The sequence below is a fragment of the Entelurus aequoreus genome, linkage group LG12 (genome assembly GCF_033978785.1).
Source record: "Entelurus aequoreus isolate RoL-2023_Sb linkage group LG12, RoL_Eaeq_v1.1, whole genome shotgun sequence".
Classification (NCBI taxonomy): Eukaryota; Metazoa; Chordata; class Actinopteri; order Syngnathiformes; family Syngnathidae; genus Entelurus; species Entelurus aequoreus.
In genome coordinates, this window is record NC_084742.1 from 49,919,909 (window position 1) to 49,941,231 (window position 21,323).

At 39.8% G+C, this 21,323-nt stretch overlaps 2 protein-coding genes across 2 annotated transcripts; one reads left to right on the forward strand and one right to left on the reverse strand.

Moving 5' to 3' along the window:
* Positions 1-814: 814 nt before the first annotated feature.
* On the forward strand, positions 815-9,647 carry LOC133662294 (solute carrier family 2, facilitated glucose transporter member 4-like). Its single transcript, XM_062066179.1, has 3 exons — positions 815-973; positions 1,043-1,246; positions 9,077-9,647. Exons 1-3 carry the CDS (start codon positions 890-892, stop codon positions 9,284-9,286), a joined length of 498 nt encoding a protein of 165 aa, XP_061922163.1. The 5' UTR covers positions 815-889; the 3' UTR covers positions 9,287-9,647.
* Positions 9,648-13,969: 4,322 nt separating this feature from the next.
* LOC133662866 (Y-box-binding protein 2-A-like) lies at positions 13,970-19,703 on the reverse strand. Its single transcript, XM_062067042.1, has 10 exons — positions 19,547-19,703; positions 18,880-18,943; positions 18,782-18,815; positions 18,630-18,719; positions 17,946-18,173; positions 15,473-15,552; positions 15,235-15,400; positions 15,057-15,158; positions 14,912-14,984; positions 13,970-14,397 (listed from the first exon to the last, which is right to left on the reverse strand). Exons 1-9 carry the CDS (start codon positions 19,638-19,640, stop codon positions 14,943-14,945), a joined length of 900 nt encoding a protein of 299 aa, XP_061923026.1. The 5' UTR covers positions 19,641-19,703; the 3' UTR covers positions 13,970-14,397; positions 14,912-14,942.
* Positions 19,704-21,323: the final 1,620 nt, after the last annotated feature.

A 21,323-nucleotide genomic window follows, 5' to 3' on the forward strand; every position in this document is an offset into this window, starting at 1 on the left:
AGTATTGTTGATCTTCTGTCTATCCTTCCAGTCAGAGGTTTATTTATTTTGTTTCTATCTGCATTTGAGCCCGATGCTATCACGTTAGCTCAGTAGCTAAAGAGCTTCGCCGATGTATTGTCGTGGAGATAAAAGTCACTGTGAATGTCCATTTTGCGTTCTCGACTCTCATTTTCAAGAGCATATAGTATCCGAGGTGGTTTAAAATACAAATCCGTGATCCACAATAGAAAAAGGAGAAAGTGTGGATTCCAATGAACCCTTGTACCTAAGTTACGAAAAAAGATACGTCCTGCACTGCACTGTAGTCCTTCACTCTCACTTTCCTCATCCACAAATCTTTCATCCTCGCTTAAATTAATGGGGTAATCGTCGCTTTCTCGGTCCGAATCTCTCTCGCTGCATTGTAAACAATGGGAAAATGTGACGAGTCCTTCCCCCTGTGACGTCACGCTACTTCCGGTATAGGCAAGGCTTTTTTTTATCAGCGACCAAAAGTTGCGAACTTTATCGTCGTTGTTCTCTACTAAATTCTTTCAGCAAAAATATGGCAATATCGCTAAATGATCAAGTATGACACAGAATGGATCTGCTATCCCCGTTTAAATTTTAAAAAATCATTTCAGTAGGCCTTTAATGGTTGACTCATCCAACTTTAGGGCTTCAAACCAAAATGGCTGACTTCCTGTTCCGCATTGGTTCCAGAGTTTTTTATGTCTTTACTCATGGTGGACATGCTGACAGACTTTCATGTCGCGAGGTGAAAGCGGCTTCAGGGGCTGAATTTTCACGCATCACCTTATACCTTCCAATAAGTGGCATGGTCCAAAAATTAGACATGTTGATGTGTTCTAACAAGTGTCCTTGACAGCTCTTCCTGATTGAGAGGATGGGTCGGAGGACGCTACACATGCTCGGACTCGGCGGTATGTGCATCTGTGCCATCATCATGACTATAGCACTCAGCTTATTGGTCAGTATTACAGAATTTAGACTATATGGTTGCAGCAATTTCACTGACGTCCTGTTCTAAACCTTACAGGATAGTGTTCCATCCATGAGCTACGTTAGCATGCTGGCCATTTTCGGATTTGTGGCTTTCTTTGAGGTGGGGCCGGGTCCAATCCCATGGTTTTTTGTGGCCGAATTGTTTTCCCAGGGTCCCAGACCAGCCGCCATGGCAGTGGCAGGCTGCTCCAACTGGACTGCTAACTTCCTTGTTGGCATGTGCTTCCAGTATATTGCTGTAAGTATCGAGTTAGCTCAGTGCCTGCTTCTGTTTCCTCGTACGCGGACAATGTTTGCACGCGCTGTCTCTCTGTTTTCTACCTATGCGCCGTCGCTCCTTACTATTTGAAGACAGTTGCCGTTTCAAGGGACCAACCATAAAGGAGGGCAGTTGCCGGCTGTGTATTCCATGCCTGCACATAAATAACAAACGGCAAACAATCTCAGCGCAAAACTTTTTGGCCCTGTTTTGATGTCATATTTCACTTTCACCGTATTATAAGTTGGACCAATTTTAATATTAAGATTGAATTAGGGTGTTTGAATCTAGGATCCAGACAGTTACCAGGCTTGATCGGCGAGCAATTGCTGGGTTGCAATCGCATGACCTAGAGGCACTTCTGGGTTTCAGGTGGACGGCAAGAGTCCCATCAGGATTCTGTTTATTCACCTGCATCAATGCTGACTTGGGCGTATTTTGAATGGTTTGTAGGCAATATTACAAGCTATCATGAAAAAAAAATATTGAAATGGGATGGAGTTGATTTATACACTGTTAAGAAAAATAACTTTCCAAAGGTTTAAACCATTTATCATTACCAAAGCAGACTGTTCAAGTTACTGCTCGACCGCATTTACTTCTACACCCACAAGGATTTCAGGTAGAAAAGATTGTAGTCACATGTCTTTACATTTGGAGGGGTCCACCATTAAGCATTCATTTGTGAATGGCAACATTGGACTTATTCGTGTATCAGTAAGTAACGTATTTGATTAACAATAACGAGTACTGGGTTGTTGTGACAGTGATGCTAATGAGAAAAATGATAAATTCAATTTTTGCAGTGGATTTTCTGGCACTGCCATCTACAGTTCTGTTTAGCCAGATTTCCCTGTCGTTCAGGGGGACAATAGTGCCAACAATATTCCATTAACATGTCTTGACCTGAAAATTAACCAAATATTAGCGATATTGTTATTATAAGCGCCAATGCAGACGGACTATTTTAGCGGCGCATTGATAGCGGTGAGCTAATGCTAGCTTACGCTGCTATTGTTGACACACTATAGGTGGCTGCTTCTGATTCGTCTCAAACTTGCTGAAAGTAAATGCTAGATTATAATTCACGTATCTCTCCCCTGCTAGTAGACAAATGTGGCCATAGACCGACAGGCTGGTCCACTTTCACATCCCCCGAGGTGGCGAAAAAGACCCCTAAAGACGCTTCCTGCAGGAACTTTTTTTAACTCTTTGTGAGATTTGTAATTAATTCTTAATCTAAACGGGATTATGTGAGCATCCAGTCGGTCAACATCCCAGCACGGGTGGAAATAATACAGTAAGTGTATGTTTTATTCTGGTTTGCTATTGTTAGTTTGTATGTTTAGCACCTAGAAATGTTGCGGATGCTCGTGTCACAATAACACTGCATTTGGGTAGCAGTCGGCTTCTAAAACTCATCTTCTTTGTGTTTGCGCTCAAAAATATAGTCCTGGATCATAATTTTTCCCAAAGTAATCATTGTTGGCCCTCACAAAGTCTGCTTGATTTGCATTAGTGTTGACTGGATTCTCTGTGAGATTGTGGACAGTGCTTATTATAATTTTTTAGACATCTTTACTTCCCTGCATAATAAACATTGCCCCGTGAAAGAATATTTTATAAAATGAAAAAATAAAAATAGCCCTTGAATCAGAAAAGGGATAATTAATGCCTGTAAAAAGAAAAACAATCACTACAAACTTTTCATCAAAATAAAAACAAAAGAAGTCGAACAACGATACAAGAAGTACAAAAATAAATTAACTGATATTATAAGAACAAGCAAACAGTTATATTATCAAAAAAAATTATATGAAAACAAAAACAATATAAAAGGAACTTGGGATGTTTTGAATAGTCTAATCAAACAAGGATATTCAAAGTTGACATATCCTGATTACTTTATTGATGAAAACGGTGAAGATTATAATATGAGTAATATAGTGAATAAGTTCAACAGTTTTTTTGTAAATGTTGGTCCTAAATTGACTGGTGATATCCCAAACAATTTAGTTACAAAATCAACTATTGAACAGAATTCTTCGTCAATCTTCTTCTGAGCTACAAATGAGCAGAAAGTGACAAACATTGTGCGGAAGTGTAAAAATAAGTGCTCCACTGACTGCCATGATATCAACATGATATTGGTTCAAAAAGTTATACTGAATATTGTAAAACCCTTAACTTATATATGTAACCTATCATTCCAGACTGGCTGCTTTCCAAGTCAAATGAAAATCGCTAAGGTAATTCCGCTCTTCAAAAGTGACAGCAAACACGCTTTCACCAATTACAGACCAATCTCTCTTTTGCCTCAGTTCTCAAAAATCTCAGAGAAACTATTTAACTCTCGACATGAATCTTTTCTTGAGAAGCATCATATAATCAATGACGGTCAGTATGGCTTTAAGTCCAAACGAACAACCTCAATGGCGATAACTGAAACCATTGAAGAAATTACTAATGCAATGGAGCATAAAAGATATGCAGTTGGTATTTTTATTGATCTAAGGAAAGCCTTTGATACCATTAATCATTCAATTCTAATAGATAAAATGGGAAGATATGGAATTAGGGGGCTGGCTGGTGACTGGTTCAAAAGTTATTTAACAAGGAGGGTACAGTTTGTTAAAATGGGTCAATATGTATCTGATACTCTTGGCATTGCTTGTGGTGTCCCTCAAGGGTCCGTGTTAGGGCCAAAACTGTTTAATGTATGTATTAATGATATGTTTAATACATCCAAAGTACTGAAATGTATACTATTTGCAGACGACACAAATATATTCTACAGTAGTGATGACTATAATGAGCTCATAAATACAGTAAACACAGAACTAAACATAGTAAAAAAAAATGGATGGACACAAATAAATTATCTTTGAATATAAGTAAAACTAAGATAGTGATGTTTGGAAATTACAACATAACGTCTGAACGGAAAATAAGTATTGATGGTACCCAAATTGAAATCGTAAATGAGAATACATTTTTGGGAGTACTAATTGATAGTAAACTATCATGGAAACCTCATGTCAGACACATTAAAACAAAAATCTCCAAAAGCCTCTCAATCATAAACAAAGCAAAACTATACCTCAATGAAAATGCACTCGGTACTCTATACTGCACCTTGGTACTGCCATACCTTACATACTGTGTTGAAATATGGGGGAATACTTACCACAACACAATTCATCCTCTGATCATATTACAGAAAAGAGCAGTACATTCACAACGTTGGTTATTTAGAACACACTCATAATCTGTTTATGCAATCAAAGTTGCTCAAAGTTGCTCAAATTTGATGACCTTGTTAAATATAATACATTAATAATCTTATATAAAGCATTTTAACAAATTATTGCCGCCTAATCTACAACGTTTTTTTATAAGACGAGTGCAGGCTCATAACTTGAGAGGCTTTGGATATTTCTTATTGCCGAGAGCTCAAACCACCCGTAAACGTTTTTGTGTGTCTTTATGCGGAGTAAAACTATGGAACAAACTGGCCAAACTATTAATCGATGTAAACTATTATACAAACATTAGGTCTGGTTCAAATATAGAGATGAGGGTCTTTAATTTGACCTGCTGCTGTACTCTGTCTCAAAGTGTTAACATGTGCTCAATGTTTCCTTACCATTATTGCTATGTTGTCTATTACTATTATTGCTACGTTGTCTATTACCATCCATCCATCCATTTTCTACCGCTTATTCCCTTCGGGGTCGCGGGGGGCGCTGGAGCCTATCTCAGCTACACCATTGTAAGAGTATTCCTACACTGTTGATACAAATTATTGTTACAGTGTAATAATTATTGTTACCCGTGGTAATGCCACTATGATACAACATCTGTATTATAATCCTTGAACAAAGTAAGAGTGAAACTCATGTGAATAATCACTGAATGGAGAACTGGGGGTGGGATTAAATAAATTATCTTCTTCCCACTCCCTTTCAGGCAAAACTGGACAATCATGCATTACATACTATACATCACCTTTTGCACTATATTAATTTATATTATTATGTGTCGTCAACTTTGTACTTTTTTATGTCATTGCCTGAAATAAATAAATGAATGAAGAAAAAAAAAATTGATACTACAAACGTATTTTGATGATATCTTTGTATTCGCAAACTTTGGAAGTCTTTTGGTGTCATAAATCAGCTACAGTATACTGTACATGCCTCTTCAATATAGAGGCAACTTGTTTTTCCACTCTACTGCTACTTTAAGAATATTTTTGATGCTAACGAATAGCACCAAAAAGATACTATATATAGTGTGGCCATCTATGCCAAGTAAAGCACTTTGGTTGGTTTTCCTGCACAACAACATCTAGCTTTTAGTTTCTGCTATGAAAATCAACAATAGATTGGACCAACAATCCCAAAATTTATTACTAGGACTTAACATGACATTAGTTTGTTTCCACAATCAGAGGTCTCTGTACAGTAGTTATATTTAGGCACAGCAGCTATAATATAACCCAGACAAACACAAACTAATGCAATCTTTTGTCCTTAGTTTACGCTTAGTTCTGCTCTCACCCTCTACCTATATAGTCAAGAATAAACCTGATTGCATCACAGAAAGTTCCTCATGCAAATCAAATGTTCCAACAAACCTTTTACCACATGATCGCTGCAAACACGAGCATGGTCCGACTATACGCCACGAGATGTTTCAGAGCCATTTCCCTTCATGTGTTTCGGTAATTTCCCTGACTTTATTCTTTTTATGAACCACTTCTTTTGGGACCTTATTAAAAGGTTTTTCGTATTTTTTTATTTGAATGCTTGGAACAGCACAGCAAAGCGACATTTTCAGCTGAAACTCTTCAATCACTAGCGTGTCTTTATCCTCCACGTGCATTACAACGTGACAAAGCAATGTGGACGTGGCGTCATATTAGTAACATTGCACGCTGTTACCAAAATAGAGGGCTAATAGACATACAGGAGGTCCTCAGGTTACAAACGAGTTCCAGTTTTACGTCCATTCGTAAGTCCGTTTTGTATGTAAGTCGGAACATAGGCCTATTTTCTGCAGGTACGTACGTAAAGGTGATTATACCTAACAACACATGTAAAAACAGTATACATAAATACAATATAAATAACATTTGAGTGTCAGCACTTACTTTTACTGTGGTTTGCTTGCATTTGTACAAAGGGGAGATATGGTTACCGCACGTGATAGTGAAGTGAATTATTAACTCATATTATTTTCTACATATGGCGGATGTTTATATTCAACTTGGAGAAAGCGAACAACCAGGTTTAAGTAAATAATGGTTGAGCCCAATAATAAATGAATGAGCCTTAGGTGGACTGGGTTAACTCTCTCACGAGAGGTACTACAGCCCTCTAGAATGACGCTCGCTTGTAATGAAGCAACTTTTTGTTCAGCAAAGCGTCTCCGACGTCTTTTTTGATCCAACCGCACTGCCGTGTCGCCCTTCTGCCAGGGAGAGGGTGATAAGACTAGAAATACACATCAATAGCCTTCCTCTTCCCTGATTCCTCACCTGCACTCACATCTGCTGCACGTTTGGTAGGCATGATGAATAAATAAAAAAGAGTTGAAAATGCAGGGAACGCAAATGATGCGCGAAACGTTTCAATCCACAATGGCGTTCAACTAGTTAGCGTCTCTCCTCCTTCCTCGTTCATCCGCCCCGTAACACCGTATTCTGCCGCGGTTCGGCGACCGAACCGCTCGGTCGCCGTTCGTAACGGCGAGTTGCCGTAAATCGAAATGCCGTTAACCACCAAATGCACGCATTATACCATAGAATATCGTCAGCATTTCTGTATAAATGTTACCAAACATCTTTAACAATCAAAGCGTGATCATGACAATCCACCTTTTGTCTAACTAACATTCTAAATGCCTATCTAAACAGAGGTGGAGCCCCACTGCTTTGCATGCATGGGCTCTCCCACGGCAGGGAACACACGCCTCGTTCAGTATTTTTATCAAAAGGTGTCCAACTTCTGATCGTAAAATCTACACCACTGCGAGCAGCGGAGGTAACCCTTTATGTCTGGGATTTGTTGAAAGGGAATTTAAAAATATTTTCTGCACATGCGGCTCACTGCACGCATGCGGATTTGCCGCAGCAAAAGTGTAGCAAGAAGCACAGCCAACCGAGAGCTCCTGAGTTAAATACAGATGTATCGTTTTTTGTTGAACACACAAATTTGATTGAAATACACGTTTGCCAATCGTTTGGCTACAATACTACCCATGATTGTTTTGCCAGAACAGGTGTGCTGTACAACAGGTGAGTGATTTTCTCCTGTTCAAGTTGTATTTTTAAGCTACCAAACAGTACATGGTTCAATATGGGACGGACCGAGGAAAGGAAGAAAAATGTGATCGAGAATATAGCAACAGTCACATGAATATGTGGGATTGGCTAAGAAGAGAGAACAAGATAATCTACTGGGCCAGATACACTGCATCCAGAAAGTTTCCCACCTTTTGTTTTTTACAGCCTTATTCCAAAATTAAATCAATTCAATTTTGTTCTCTAAATTATACACACAATGCTCCATAATGACAATGTGAAAACAATTGTTTTTCAATTTTGCTAATTTATTAGGAATAAAATAAAAACAATACGCATGTAGATAAGTATTCAGACACTTTGCTCAGTACTTGGTTGCTGCACCTTTGGCCGAAATTCCAGCCTCAAGTCTTTTTGACTGCGATGCCACAAGCTTGCCACACCTACAGTATCTTTGGGCAGTTTCTCTCATTCCTCTTTGCAGCTCCTCTCAAGCTCCATCAGGTTGGATGGGAAGCATTGGTTTTCATCCAGGATGTCTCTGTACCCTGCTGCATTCATCTTAGTCTAGTCAGGGAGGTGACCAAGACTATGGTCACTCTGTCAGAGCTACAGCATTCCTCTGTGGAGAGAGGAGAACCTTCCAGAAGGACAATCCACCAATCAGGCCAGACGGAAGCCATTTCTTAGTAAAAGAAAGTTTGCCAAAATGCACCTGAAAGACTCCCAGACGATAACAAACTAAATTTTCTGGTTTGATGAGACAAAGATTGAAGTCTTTGGCGTGAATGCCAGGCGTAATGTTTGGAGGATACAAGGCACCGCTCATCACCAGGCCAATACCATCCCTACAGTGAAGCATGGTGGTGGCAGCATCATGCTGTGGATGGTTTTTAGTAGCAGGAACTGAGAGATGAGGGAAAGATGAATGCAGCAATGTACAGACACATCCTGGATGAAAACCGACGCTTCCCATCCAACCTGATGGAGTTGAGAGGTGCTGCAAAGTGGAATGAGAGAAAGTGCCCAAAGATATGTGTGCCAAGCTTGGGGCATTGTATTTAAAAAGACTTGAGGCTGGACTTTTTGGCAAAGGTGCATCAAGAAATTATTGAGCAAATGGTCTGGATATTTAAGTACATGTGATTTATTTTTAATTTTAAATAAATTAGCAAAAAAAAAAAAAAAAAGTAATGGGGTGTTGTCGGTAGAATTTTGAGGACAAAAATGTATTTATTCCGATTTGGAATAAGTATGCAACATAAAGTGTAGAAAAAGTGAAGCACTGAATACTTTCCAAATGTATTGTAAGTCTTGGGTGCAGTAGTAGCAGATCTGTAATCATATAATTGTATTGAGTGGGGTGGATTCGGTCAAATATTCCTCCGATGCAGGAGTAGCTGCTATCTAAAAGATATATTTCTGTCAGAAAGTCGTAAACATTCACTATGTACATGTCCAACAGAATCATGTTGCATAAGAAAATTGTGTTTTTGTTTTAGGATCTTTGTGGTCCGTATGTCTTCCTGATCTTCGCCGGTCTACTGCTTTTTTTCCTGGTCTTCACGTTCTTTCGTGTCCCTGAGACGCGAGGCAAAACCTTTGACCAGATTGCCACCAACTTCCTGCAGCACTCTGATGGAATGATGGACATGAATATGGACAAGACCAGCACAGAACTGGACTACTTAGGGGATGAGATAACCGACTAAGACCAGTCTGGGAGAGAGAAAGAGACTCCTTGTGGTGAAAATGTGTATTGTTTCAAATGGTGTTGTGGTGTTCTCCAAATATTTCTAAGGCCACATAAGGGATTTCCTGCACTTTAACGCCACGTACTGCAACTTTTAGCAGCTTGTTCAACTTCTGCACGTCTGTTTATTTTTGTATTCCTTAACGTAGTGAATCAAAACTGGCATCAATAAATCGAACAAGTAAACGGTCTTGTTGAAAACATTTAAAAGCTTCTACTTCCTCATTAGTACGTGCGAGTGTTTTACACACAGAAATACAACTAACCCATTGAAAAATACAAAATACTTGTATTTTAAAAAGAAATAATAAAAATGTAATATTTGTAATCAAATTTGAATCAATTTCAAAATCTTTAAATCTCCGGGTTTAAAAATGTCAAATTATTTTACATGAGTCTCCACATCTGAAAATACACACACACACACACATGTGTATGTACTGTATACCAGTGACGTGCGGTGAGGTTCATGGCTGGTGAGGCACTGACTTCATCACAGTCAGATTTACAAACACATGAACCCTAAAGAGTATCTTATTCACCATTTGATTGGCAGCAGTTAACGGGTTATGTTTAAAAGCTCATACCAGCATTCTTCCCTGCTTGGCACTCAGCATCAAGGGTTGGAATTGGGGGTTAAATCACCAAAAATTGTTCTCGAGCGCGGCGCCGCTGCTGCCCACTGCTCCCCTCACATCCCACGGGGTGATCAAGGGATGGGTCAAATGCAGAGGACAAATTTCATTACACCTAGTGTGTGTGTGACAATCATTGGTACTTTAACTTTAACTTTACACATACAAACTGTAGCACACAAAAAAGCACATTTAATATAAAAAAAAACATTATTATGGTCTTACCTTTACTTATAAATGAAGTTCATGCGCCGCTGTTGTGCTGGATTAATGCACCCCCGCCGTAGAATGCACCCCCTGACGGGAGTGTTATATCAACTAAAGCCCACACTTAAACTTTCCACGTGCAAGATTGAATCTATTTAAAAAAGTTATTTAATAAGAAGCCAAAAAGTGTAAAAACAATAATGTTCGTGTTGGAGGAGTTGTGAATGAATGAAATATGAAATCCGTGCTGCAGTCTGCTGGTGTACCTAATGTTGTAGCCCTGCAGTCATTCACAACTCCTCCAACACAAACATTATTGTTTTTGCACTTTTTGGCTTCTTATTAAATAACTTTTCTAAATAGATTCAATCTTGCACGTTGAAAGTTTAAGTGTGGGCTTTAGTTGATATAACACTCCCGTCAGGGGGTGCATTCTACAGCGGGGGTGCCTTAACCGGCACAAGGAAGCGGGATTACTGCGAACCTCAGCCAGTGCGTCTCCGCAGCAGTTTTATGATCGCTCAGCACAAGAAATACGTTACACACATACAGTTGTTGACAAAATACACTGTAAATTAAAAACCTCAGCTAACTAAACTATGGAAATGTATAATAATAGCAATACGGTCTCACTGCACAGCAGACCAGCAGTTAGCCGAGTCATTGCGCAATCCATGTTGAGGCACAACTCAGAGACGTGCCTCAACTGGCTGCTGATCACAGCAAGTCTCTTCTCAGTATTTGAACGGCAAATGTGAAAATTCAGCGATTTTGAATAAAAATAATCTAAAACTGGTGAAGTTAAATGGAAAATAACTTTATAGTATAATCACTGGATACATATAACAATTTAATTTAATTTTTTTTTTCTTTTTACATTTTTTATCTTTCCATGATGGCACGCGAGGCCCCGCCTCGCCTGCCTCCAGTGACTGCACGTCACTGCTGTATACATAATGTATATACACACACGCCCACACGAGTGTAATGTATATACACACGCACACATGTATGTAATGTATATACGCATGCACACGTATGTATAATGTATATACGCACATGTGTATGTATACATGCGGGCACAAGTATATATGTATGTTTATAGCAGTGGCGTGCAGTCACTAGAGGCAGGGGAGGCGGGGCCTCACCTGCCATCATGGAAAGAAAAAAAATGTAAAAAGAAAAAAAAAATTAATTAAATTAAATTTAAAAAGAAAAAAAAATGTATTAAATTGTTATATGTATCCAGTGATTATACTATAGTTATTTTCTATTTAACTTCACCAGATTTAGATTATTTTTATTTTTATTTTCACATTTGCCGTTCAAATACTGAGAAGAGACGGTGCGGTGATCAGCAGCCAGTTGAGGCACGTCACTCAGTTGTGCCTCAACATGGATTGTGCGCAATGACTCGGCTAACTGCTGGCCTGCTGTGCAGTGAGACTGTATTGCTATATGAATTATATCAGCTAACTAAACTATGGCATAGTTTAGTTAGCTGAGGTATATAATGTACAGTGTATTTTGTCAACAACTGTATGTGTGTAACGTATTTCTTGTGCTGAGCATTCATAAAACTGCTGCAAAAGACGTACTGGTTGAGGCTCGCAGTAATCCGGCCTCCTGGTGGTAGAGGGCGGTAGTGATCCCAGAGATCATTCCTCGGCCACAGAAGAAAAATAAATAAATAAATTAGTGCAGCGATTGTTTATTTCCTCTCGCCTGGACTTTTATTAAAAACATGGAGGATTACATATGTAAAATAAAACAGTTTTCTAAACTGGACTTTCAATCGAAGCAGGAGGTAATAATTAAAGGTAGACCAACGCCGGAGCTAAAAGGTTTGCTTTTGACTTCGGGACAGAAGACCCGTTCTTTTCAAACGGCGTGGTACACACGCAAAGGCTGGCTGTGTGGATGTCCAGCAAGAAAGGTAAGACCATAATAATGTTTTTTTTATTAAATGTGCTTTTTTGTGTGCTACAGTTGTGTAAAGAATGCTGGTATGAGCTTTTAAACATAACCCGTTAACTGCTGCCAATCACATGGTGAATAAGATACTATTTAGGGTTCATATGTTTGTAAATCTGACTGTGATGATGCAGTGCCTCACCAGACATTAACCTCACCGCACGCCACTGGTTTACAAACACGCACAAGTATATACAAACCTCTAAATCAGTGAAGTTAGAATGTTGTGTAAATCGTAAATAATACAATTTGCAAATCATTTTCAACCTAAATTATATTGAATAGACTGCAAAAACTAGCTACTTACTGTTCTAACTGTGAAACGAACTTTTTTGCAAATATTAGCTAATTTGGAATTTGATGCCTGCAACATGTTTCAAAAAAGCTGGCACAAGTGGCAAAAAAGACTGAGAAAGTTGAGGAACGCTCATCAAACACTTATTTGGAACATCCCACAAGTGAACAGGCTAATTTGGTGGGTGCCATGATTGGGTATAAAAGCAGCTTCCATGAAATGCTCAATCATTCACAAACAACGATTGGGCGAGGGTCACCACTTTGAACAAATGCGTGAGCGAATTGTCAAACAGTTTAAGAACATTTCTCAACGAGCTATTGCAAGAAATTTAGGGATTTCACCATCTACGGTCCGTAATATCAAAAGATTCAGAGAATCTGGAGAAATCACTGCACGTAAGCGATATTACGGACCTTCGATTCCTCAGGCAGTACTGCATCAAAAAGCGAAAGTGTGTAAAGGATATCACTACATGGGCTCAGGAACACTTCAGAAAAGTACTGTCAGTAACTACAGTTCATTGCTACATTTGTAAGTGAAAATTAAAACTATGCAAAGCAAAAACCATTTATCAACACCCAGCTTTGCTGGGCCCGAGCTCATCTAAGATGGACTGATGCAAAGTGGAAAAGTATTCTGACGAGTCCACATTTCAAATTGTTTTTGGAAACTGGACGTTGTGTCCTCCGGACCAAAGAGGGAAAGAACCATTCGGATTGTTATAGGCGCAAAGTTAAAAAAACAGCATTTGTGATGGTATGGGGATGTATTAGTGCCAAAGCATGGGTAACTTACACATCTTTGAAGGCACCATTAATGCTGAAAGGTACATACTGGTTTTGGAGCAACACATGTTGCCATCCAAGCAACATTATCATGGACGCCCCTCATTTCAGCAAGACAATGCCAAGTCACGTGTTACAACAGCGTTGCTTCATAGTAAAAGAAGTGCAGGTACTAGACTGGCCTGCCTGTAGTCCAGACCTGTCTGAACAACTTATGCTGTACATCAAGCAAGAATAAGAGTTCCATCTGAAAAGCTTTAAAAAATTGGTCTCCTCAGTTCCCAAACGTTTGTCCCTGTGCCAACTTTTATGCAATGTGTTGCTGCCACCAAGCTAATGATTTGCAAAAAAAAAGTTTCTCAATTCAAACATTAAATATCCTGTCTTGGCAGTCTATTCAATTGAATATAAGTTGAAAAGGCTTTGCAAATTATTGTATTCGGTTTTTATTTATAAATAACCTGCCACCTTCACTGGTTTTGGCTTTGTATGTACACACACGCCTATGTATGTGTAAGTACACACACACTTTTGAAAATGTTGCTTCACAACATTTATATAGAGTCACATGAATTAAAAGAACCACAAGATTTATTTAGTATATAACAATTCAAAAAAAGGTTTTATATTCCTCAAATGGTCGCTGAAAGAACAAGCAGTGGTCATAATTGCAAACATTTGACTAAAAAAATCAAAAAAAGGCTTAATATTCCTCAAATGGTCGCTGAAAGAACAAGCAGTGGTCATAATTGCAAACATTTATTGACATTGCACATAATCCCCTCCATATGAAGACGAAAAAAATTCAAATAAGTAAAAAGTAAAGTCAAGCGGCGTAACTAATCCAAGCTCTTTAAATGCACCTCCTTTGTTCTCCGCCCCCCTTTGTCTTTTTAACTAAATTAAAATTGTGAAATAAAAATCAAGTCTCTAGTCAATACTTGATGTGTTAAAGAAAATACACTTATTTAAATAAAAGGGGGTAGGAACAAGCATCTTTAATGCATTTTTTCCCCCTTTTAAAGATTGTCTCTGTAAATACACACCCGCCACCCATCTGGGTCACCTTTAACGGCGAGAACACCGGTCGCACGGGGTTAGGGGGGCGAGTGCAAGGAGGGGAGAGACATGCCGCATTCTCATAAGGCCAGCAGCCTTTTAACCCTGGGACCTATTGGGGAAAAAACAAACAAATGCATCAGTTCAATACAAATAATTGTATTTCTTTAATTATATGATCAAGTCCTTTTATTTTGACAGTGGAAGTAGTCCAATTAAAAAGGACAAGCTAGCATGTAAATAATCAGGAGTGTGTGGCCCATAGATGGGACATTGAGCTGTAAGAAAGTGCATTAAAGTTAAAGTACACACACACAAAGGTGTGGTGAAATTACCCTCTGCATTTGACCCATTCCCTTGTTTCACCCCCTGGGGAGGTGAAGGGAGCAGTGAGCAGCAGCGGTGGCCACGCTCAGATATCATTTTGGTGATTTAACCCCCAATTCAAACCCTTGATGCCGAGTGCCAAGCAGGGAGGTAACAGGTCCCATGCAAAATAGTGGCTTTTCTAACAGTCTATATTCTTGTTTTTACTAGGTCAAAAGATTCCAGTGTGTGTTGAAGTACATTGAACAACATATGACATTTTCATCATGTTACATTCCCAATATATACTATACACACACCTCTTCCCATTAGGTCACGTAACTGGGATCGTCACTCCGTTGGTGCCACTACATCTGTTACGGTGGCAGCTGCCTGAGTGCAACAATTCAAAGAACTAGTTAGAAAAAGCGGGATGTTAGCAACTTTAAAAAGAAGAAGCCTTACCGCTGGCGATTTTGGCCGTTTTGGGGATTTGGATTTCAATTCGACGGACTTTGACGTCTTAGGAGGGGTGCCGGGTTCCGAAGCTGTCTTTTCAGTATCATTCTAGGACAAAAAAAAATAAAATTTTTAAATAGTGTTAATGCTTCCTGTAGGCCTACAGGTTAGCGTGGTTACTGACTTTAGAAGTAGACGACCCAGAGTTCCTTAGCCGACGGCGTCTTGGTTGACGACGTAGTTTAGGGCCTTCGCCGGTTGTCTCGGCAGAGTCCACTTCTTCGGACGTCAGTGGAGTCACAACCTGGACATCAGCAGACTGTTCTAATGCGGGACGCGGACGGAACGGTCTGGAATGGTCACAACGATTAGTAAGTCAATGGGTTGGGGGGAAAAAAAAAACATGTAAAAAGTTAAGTTACCGCCGATACGGCCGCCAGAATCGACGATGCGGTGGTCTTCGCGCTTGATCACCTTCTGTTCTTGTTTCTCCTGCTTCCCCCTGTAAACCATACAAAGTTCAACAGTTAATTGGCAGGATAGCCCTAAGCTACAAGACAGATGTTCTTCCACTTTTGTCAATATAGCAGTTGGCTATGTGACTATTTCCACATTCACACACACACTGATGGCGGGAGCTGCCATGCAAGGCCCTAACCACGACCCATCAGGAGCAAGGGTGAAGTGTCTTGTTCAAGGACACAACGGACGTGACGAAGTTGGTAGAAGGTGGGGATTTAACAAGGAACCCTCAGGTTGCTGGCACGGCCACTCTCCCAACCGTGCCACGCCGTCCCCAAAAACATCTTGAAAAACATTCAAGAGGTTTGTTTGAGGGACAATGGAAAAGTTGCCCTGAATGCAAATGTCAGTCGGACATCTTTGATCAGATTTGTTGAGCCTCGCTTTAAAAACAGGAGAAAGAAGTCTTCCTCGGAGCGTGTTTAACAGTAGAATTAACTGAAGGCCGTAAATCTCCTTTACCAATCTTGGTTTGGGTGGGCAGAGAGTGACTCTGCACAGGAAGCACAGACCGAGAGCCTTGCCACTCGCCAGGCAAAATGAGGAAGAAAGTGCCGTTGTGGAAATATTTCAGCTTAAAAATCGGATGGCAATTTACACCTATAGACACGGACAAACTAGCAAGAAAGCCGTGATTGAAAACAAAAAAATAAAATACGTCCGACCTTGTGTTTCTAATTGGAGACGAAAAAAGAAAAAACCCTAAGATGTTTAAAGGAGCCATATGTAATAATTTCATGTCAAGTCATTAAATGGCCCTGATATGTCAGAAGGCTTTAATAAATCATGTTATTTTCCAATGGATATGCTCATTTCAAAATTATATTCACAGCCCCGATATATTGTTAGTTTTCATTTCGACGCCCCGCCCTCCACTGTTTGACCAATTAGAAAGTCTAAGTGTGTCATATCCAGGTTGCCAGCTACACACCGCCATCTTCATCGAGCTACTGCAAATGGTAAAGTTACTAAACATGTCATGTAAATCTAAAAAGGTGTCGTTACGATTCTCAACTTCTTCATGACAAAGCCAGGAACAAAACTAGTATTTGTGTCAGGGATGCCTTTGAAAGATGGAGACGATTGAAGGCGGAGAAGATTTTTTTCTTCATCCGACGCCAAACTTGCTAATTTACTTCTTGATAGGCAAGTCAGGCATTTAAGTTTTCTTATTACTTGTAATAAATGGAAATGGATATTTGGTATGTAAACTATATTCTCCAATACAGTATGGTCTTATCTAACAAAGCTAGTATGTTCGTGCAACGAATGCTTAGCATGCTAGCCCAGTTAATGACACATCGACACACAGGCTAACGGGTGAAAAATATATGCCCGTTACCCCGTATATCGACGGGTCATCCAACTGACCGGGCAAAATATATGTTACAAATAAAACCTATGTGGATATTTGTGAGTGCCTATTTCCTTCTCAATATAATGATACGCTGAGGAAATGGGTTCCAACATTAGCACAGCTGTCATCATGGCAATGTGAAACATATGGAGACAGCCAAATCACGTGATAAAATAATTCCTCATTTGTGTAGCATAGGCATACCTTGGTAAAATGTCTTTGTAGATTTGGGTGTACATTAGGCTGCTAAGCATGCTCTACTTATTTTCACCAGTATAACCATTGCTAGCATTGGTTGTAGTTGGTTTTAGTCTCTCTTTTCTGATAGTACTGACCACCATATGATTGCCATTTGTTGTGATATTGTACGCAGGCATGACGTACTTCCTGGAAATAGTCTAATTTCTGTTAAAAATGTGTTTGTTAGAGATTTGTTATTGACAAAACACTAGTCTATTTAGCTATTATGGTCCCAGCACCTCAACCCCTAGTAAGAGGCAGTGGAAGTTTGAAATTCCTTGCAGTAGCCCAGTCCATCGAGCTGGATTCGGCTGCGTATTTGGCAACCTCAGTCAGGGAGAGGGTACTTTAGAATTTTGATTGTGATTGCAGTACCATTTCCGGCCAGATTCCTACATATAGCTTCTTTATTAAAATTTAGCCTACAGAAAAAGTAAATTTTTCAGGGAGTTATTTGTTTTCCAATGACTGAACAATTCTACAGTAAGAAATAAGTTTACATCCAACCAACACTGTCCAAGCGATCATGCCATGGACCCCCAGTCGTGTTAAAACCCTGCATGCGCCCAAAGTGCGTAAACGTTTAATTGTGTTTCAAAGGCTTACATTATATTCCAAAAACTACAAATTAGCACCTCTGGAGCGATGCGTTTGTCACCATAGACGTAATAGTTGGCAAACTACAGGTTAAGCTTTGAAGTGGCCTCGTTAGCCATTAAGTGCCTCCATCAGAGCACATTCTGCTCAATGAAGGAAAAAAACAAACTGTTTTTTACGTCTTGTGGTTCTGGGCGTGGACGACGAGGTCCACGACGTTGCTGCTGAGGTCTTCGGTTCTCCTCCAACCCGGCTTCCTCATCACCGGGGGTCTGATCGTCCGCTACCTTGCCCTGGTCACTGGGTCGGGGGAAGAACTGCCGGCGGAAGCGACGTTTATTGGGAGCGTAGCGGCTCCCCTTGACCGGAACACCACCGGGACCGGTTACATTGGCTGCTTCAGAACCCTGCAGGGAAGAGGGGCAATACAAGTGAGAAATAAGTTGCATACAATTTTAGAGAGATGTGGTCAATAAAATATATTTTTGTAAAAAACCTCAATTAAAAAAAAGGTAACAAAAAGCTTTAAAAAAATTAATAGGAAGTCCTCCCAATGTGCATTTGTTTTACATTCATATTTTTAGCTAGGTTGACCAAAACTTTGTCCAATAGTTAGAGTGAGGAAAAGATGAAAATACAACTAAATAGGGGTATAATGGCACAGTTGGGTACGTACCTCGGTTTTAAGATTGTACATGAAATATATGCTAAGCTTGCCAAAAAAACAAACAAAAAAAACATCTTAGTTACAGGACTGTCTTTGTTTTGCTACCATAAACAAAATGGCCAAACCTGACCAGAGCCATTTAAACTCCAGCTTAGACCCGCATTTGGCAATTAATTGATTTGAGCAAAGAGCTTACCTTAGCTGCTTCAATGACATCGAACTCCACCACTTCTCCATCTCCGACGCTGCGTAGAAACTTTTTAGGGTTGTTTTTCTTAATTGCGGTCTAATAAAAAAAAATATATTACTATATACAAATATTGTATTTGAACAACTGGTTTGCATTACCTGATGAACAAACACATCTTCTTTAGTGTCATTCCTTGAAAAACAAACAGACAATGTAGTGCTCGTCACAGCTTACGCACATCCATCTCGTCAGTTACCTGTTGATGAAGCCGTAACCGTTACGCACGTTGAACCATTTCACCGTGCCTTGCACCAAAGTGGCTGCCGGGACACACACAAAAATTAAAAATAAATGGACAATACACAGACTGGAGTGCAGGAGAGGTCATGTGATCACACACACTGTAAAGTGCAAGACAACAAGAAAGTGTGACATTCTGAGTCAATTATTAACACCAAGTCTTTGAAAACAGGTCAACCAAAACCTCATTTAAAAAACTCAGGAGTATACTTTGAGATGTAATATTGTCTTTAAAATAGGAATGTTGATTAATGAAAGTACAGGGGGGGGAAAGAAAACCCTTACATTACAATAAATAGGACAAAAGAGGCCTCTGAAACTTGAAATTATAAACACCAACGATGACACTCGCACATTTTTCTATTTTCAAATTAGTTCACGATAAAGTTCTCACAAAACAATCAAAGCTTAAAATGTAAACAAAACAAAAAAAGGCCATGCAAATGTAATTATTTTTCTTTTTTTGAATAAAAGACGGAAACTTTTCAAATGAATAGACAAACAATATTGCCTCGTCTTATACACTTGATGTCGTCACACAACCCGCGCACAGGTGTGGTCACCGCGCCATCATTGTCAAGGTGTGTGTTTTTTTTAGGCGGTGAAAGACGCTCGGACCTCACCGATTACTTTCCTCTCCGGGAGCGGTTTGTCTTCCGCCGACGACGGCGGTGCCAGTGACGGCGGAGGTGGGCTGTGCGCCTCGGCGTCCGTCATGCTCGCTATAGCCTCCTTCTCCTTCTTCTTCTTCTTGTCGCCGACACACTTCCAACTTTTAACCCATCAAGCAGCGTTTTCATTGGTGGAGAGGAGCAGGTGTTGGGCGGGGTTTAATTGACGGTAAGGGTGGTCGATATTATGTTTGCAAAGACCCGATTCTGTTGAACTTCATTCGGGAAAGTCAAATGAAGAAAACATGAAGAAGAATGTCATTGGTGATAAATACCTTTTTTTAATGCAAAATTGAAGTTTAGTCAAATCGTATGAAATCATGCGTTAATAACAAACATTTATTTTTTATTTACCACATAAACCATAGACTTAGGTCAGGCTGATTAAAAAAATGAATACATCACATAAAAACTACACACTAAAAAATGCTGGGTTATTTTTATAACCCAATTAATGAGTTGCTAGTGTTGGTTTAAATTTTGGAGTTATTTTTATGACGAGCAATCCAATTTTTTGGTTATAAGAATCAGTATCAGAAAAATTTAAATATAATCCCCGAGGGGAAATTAAGATTTTCAACACAATCCCATTCAAGCGCAGACAAACATTACAGGGAGACAGAACAGGATCGCTGACAGGTCTGCCAACTTCCGGAACCCCTTACAAAAAAGGTGAGAAACAGGTAAACGCGGGGGGGGGGGGGGTGTTCAGTCTAAGCCTGGGGTTGGACTGGGGTCCAGACTGAGGCAAGGGAAAAAAACTCATAGCCATAGCACACATAAGCATGTGTGTAAGAGGAAAACATCCAACAGCAAATAACAGAAAGGACATTAAGGACATTAAAGGCCTACTGAAACCCACTACTAGCGACCACGCAGTCTGATAGTTTATATATCAATGATGAAATCTTAACATTGCAACACATGCCAATACGGCTTAACTTATAAAGTGACATTTTAAATTTCCCGGGAAATATCCGGCTGAAACGTCGCGGTATGATGACGTATGCGCGTGACGAAGTCAGTATAACGGAAGTTATGGTACCCCGTAGAATCCTATACAAAAGCTCTGTTTTCATTTCATAATTCCACAGTATTCTGGACATCTTTTGCAATTTGTTTAATGAACAATGAAGGCTGCAAAGAAGACAGTTGTAGGTGGGATCGGTCTATTAGCAGCGGACTACAGCAACACAACCAGGAGGACTTTGTTGGAGAGCAGACGCGCTAGCCGCCGACCTCACCTTGACTTCCTACGTCTCCGGGCCGCCAAACGCATCGGGCGAAGTCCTTCGTCCTTCTGCCGATCGCTGGAACGCAGGTGAGCACGGGTGTTGATGAGCAGATGAGGGCTGGCTGGCGTAGGTGGAGAGCTAATGTTTTTAGCATAGCTCTGTGCGGTCCGGTTGCTAAGTTAGCTTCAATGGCGTCATTAGCACAGCATTGTTAACCTTCGCCAGCCTGGAAAGCATTAACCGTGTATTTACATGTCCACGGTTTAATAGTATTGTTGATTTTCTATCTATCCTTCCAGTCAGGGGTTTATTTTTTTTGTTTCTATATGCAGTTAAAGCACGATGCTATCACGTTAGCTCGTAGCTAAAGCATTTCGCCGATGTATTGTCGTGGAGATAAAAGGCACTGAATGTCCATTTCGCGTTCTCGACTCTCATTTTCAAGAGGATATAGTATCCGAGGTGGTTTAAAATACAAATCCGTGATCTACAAT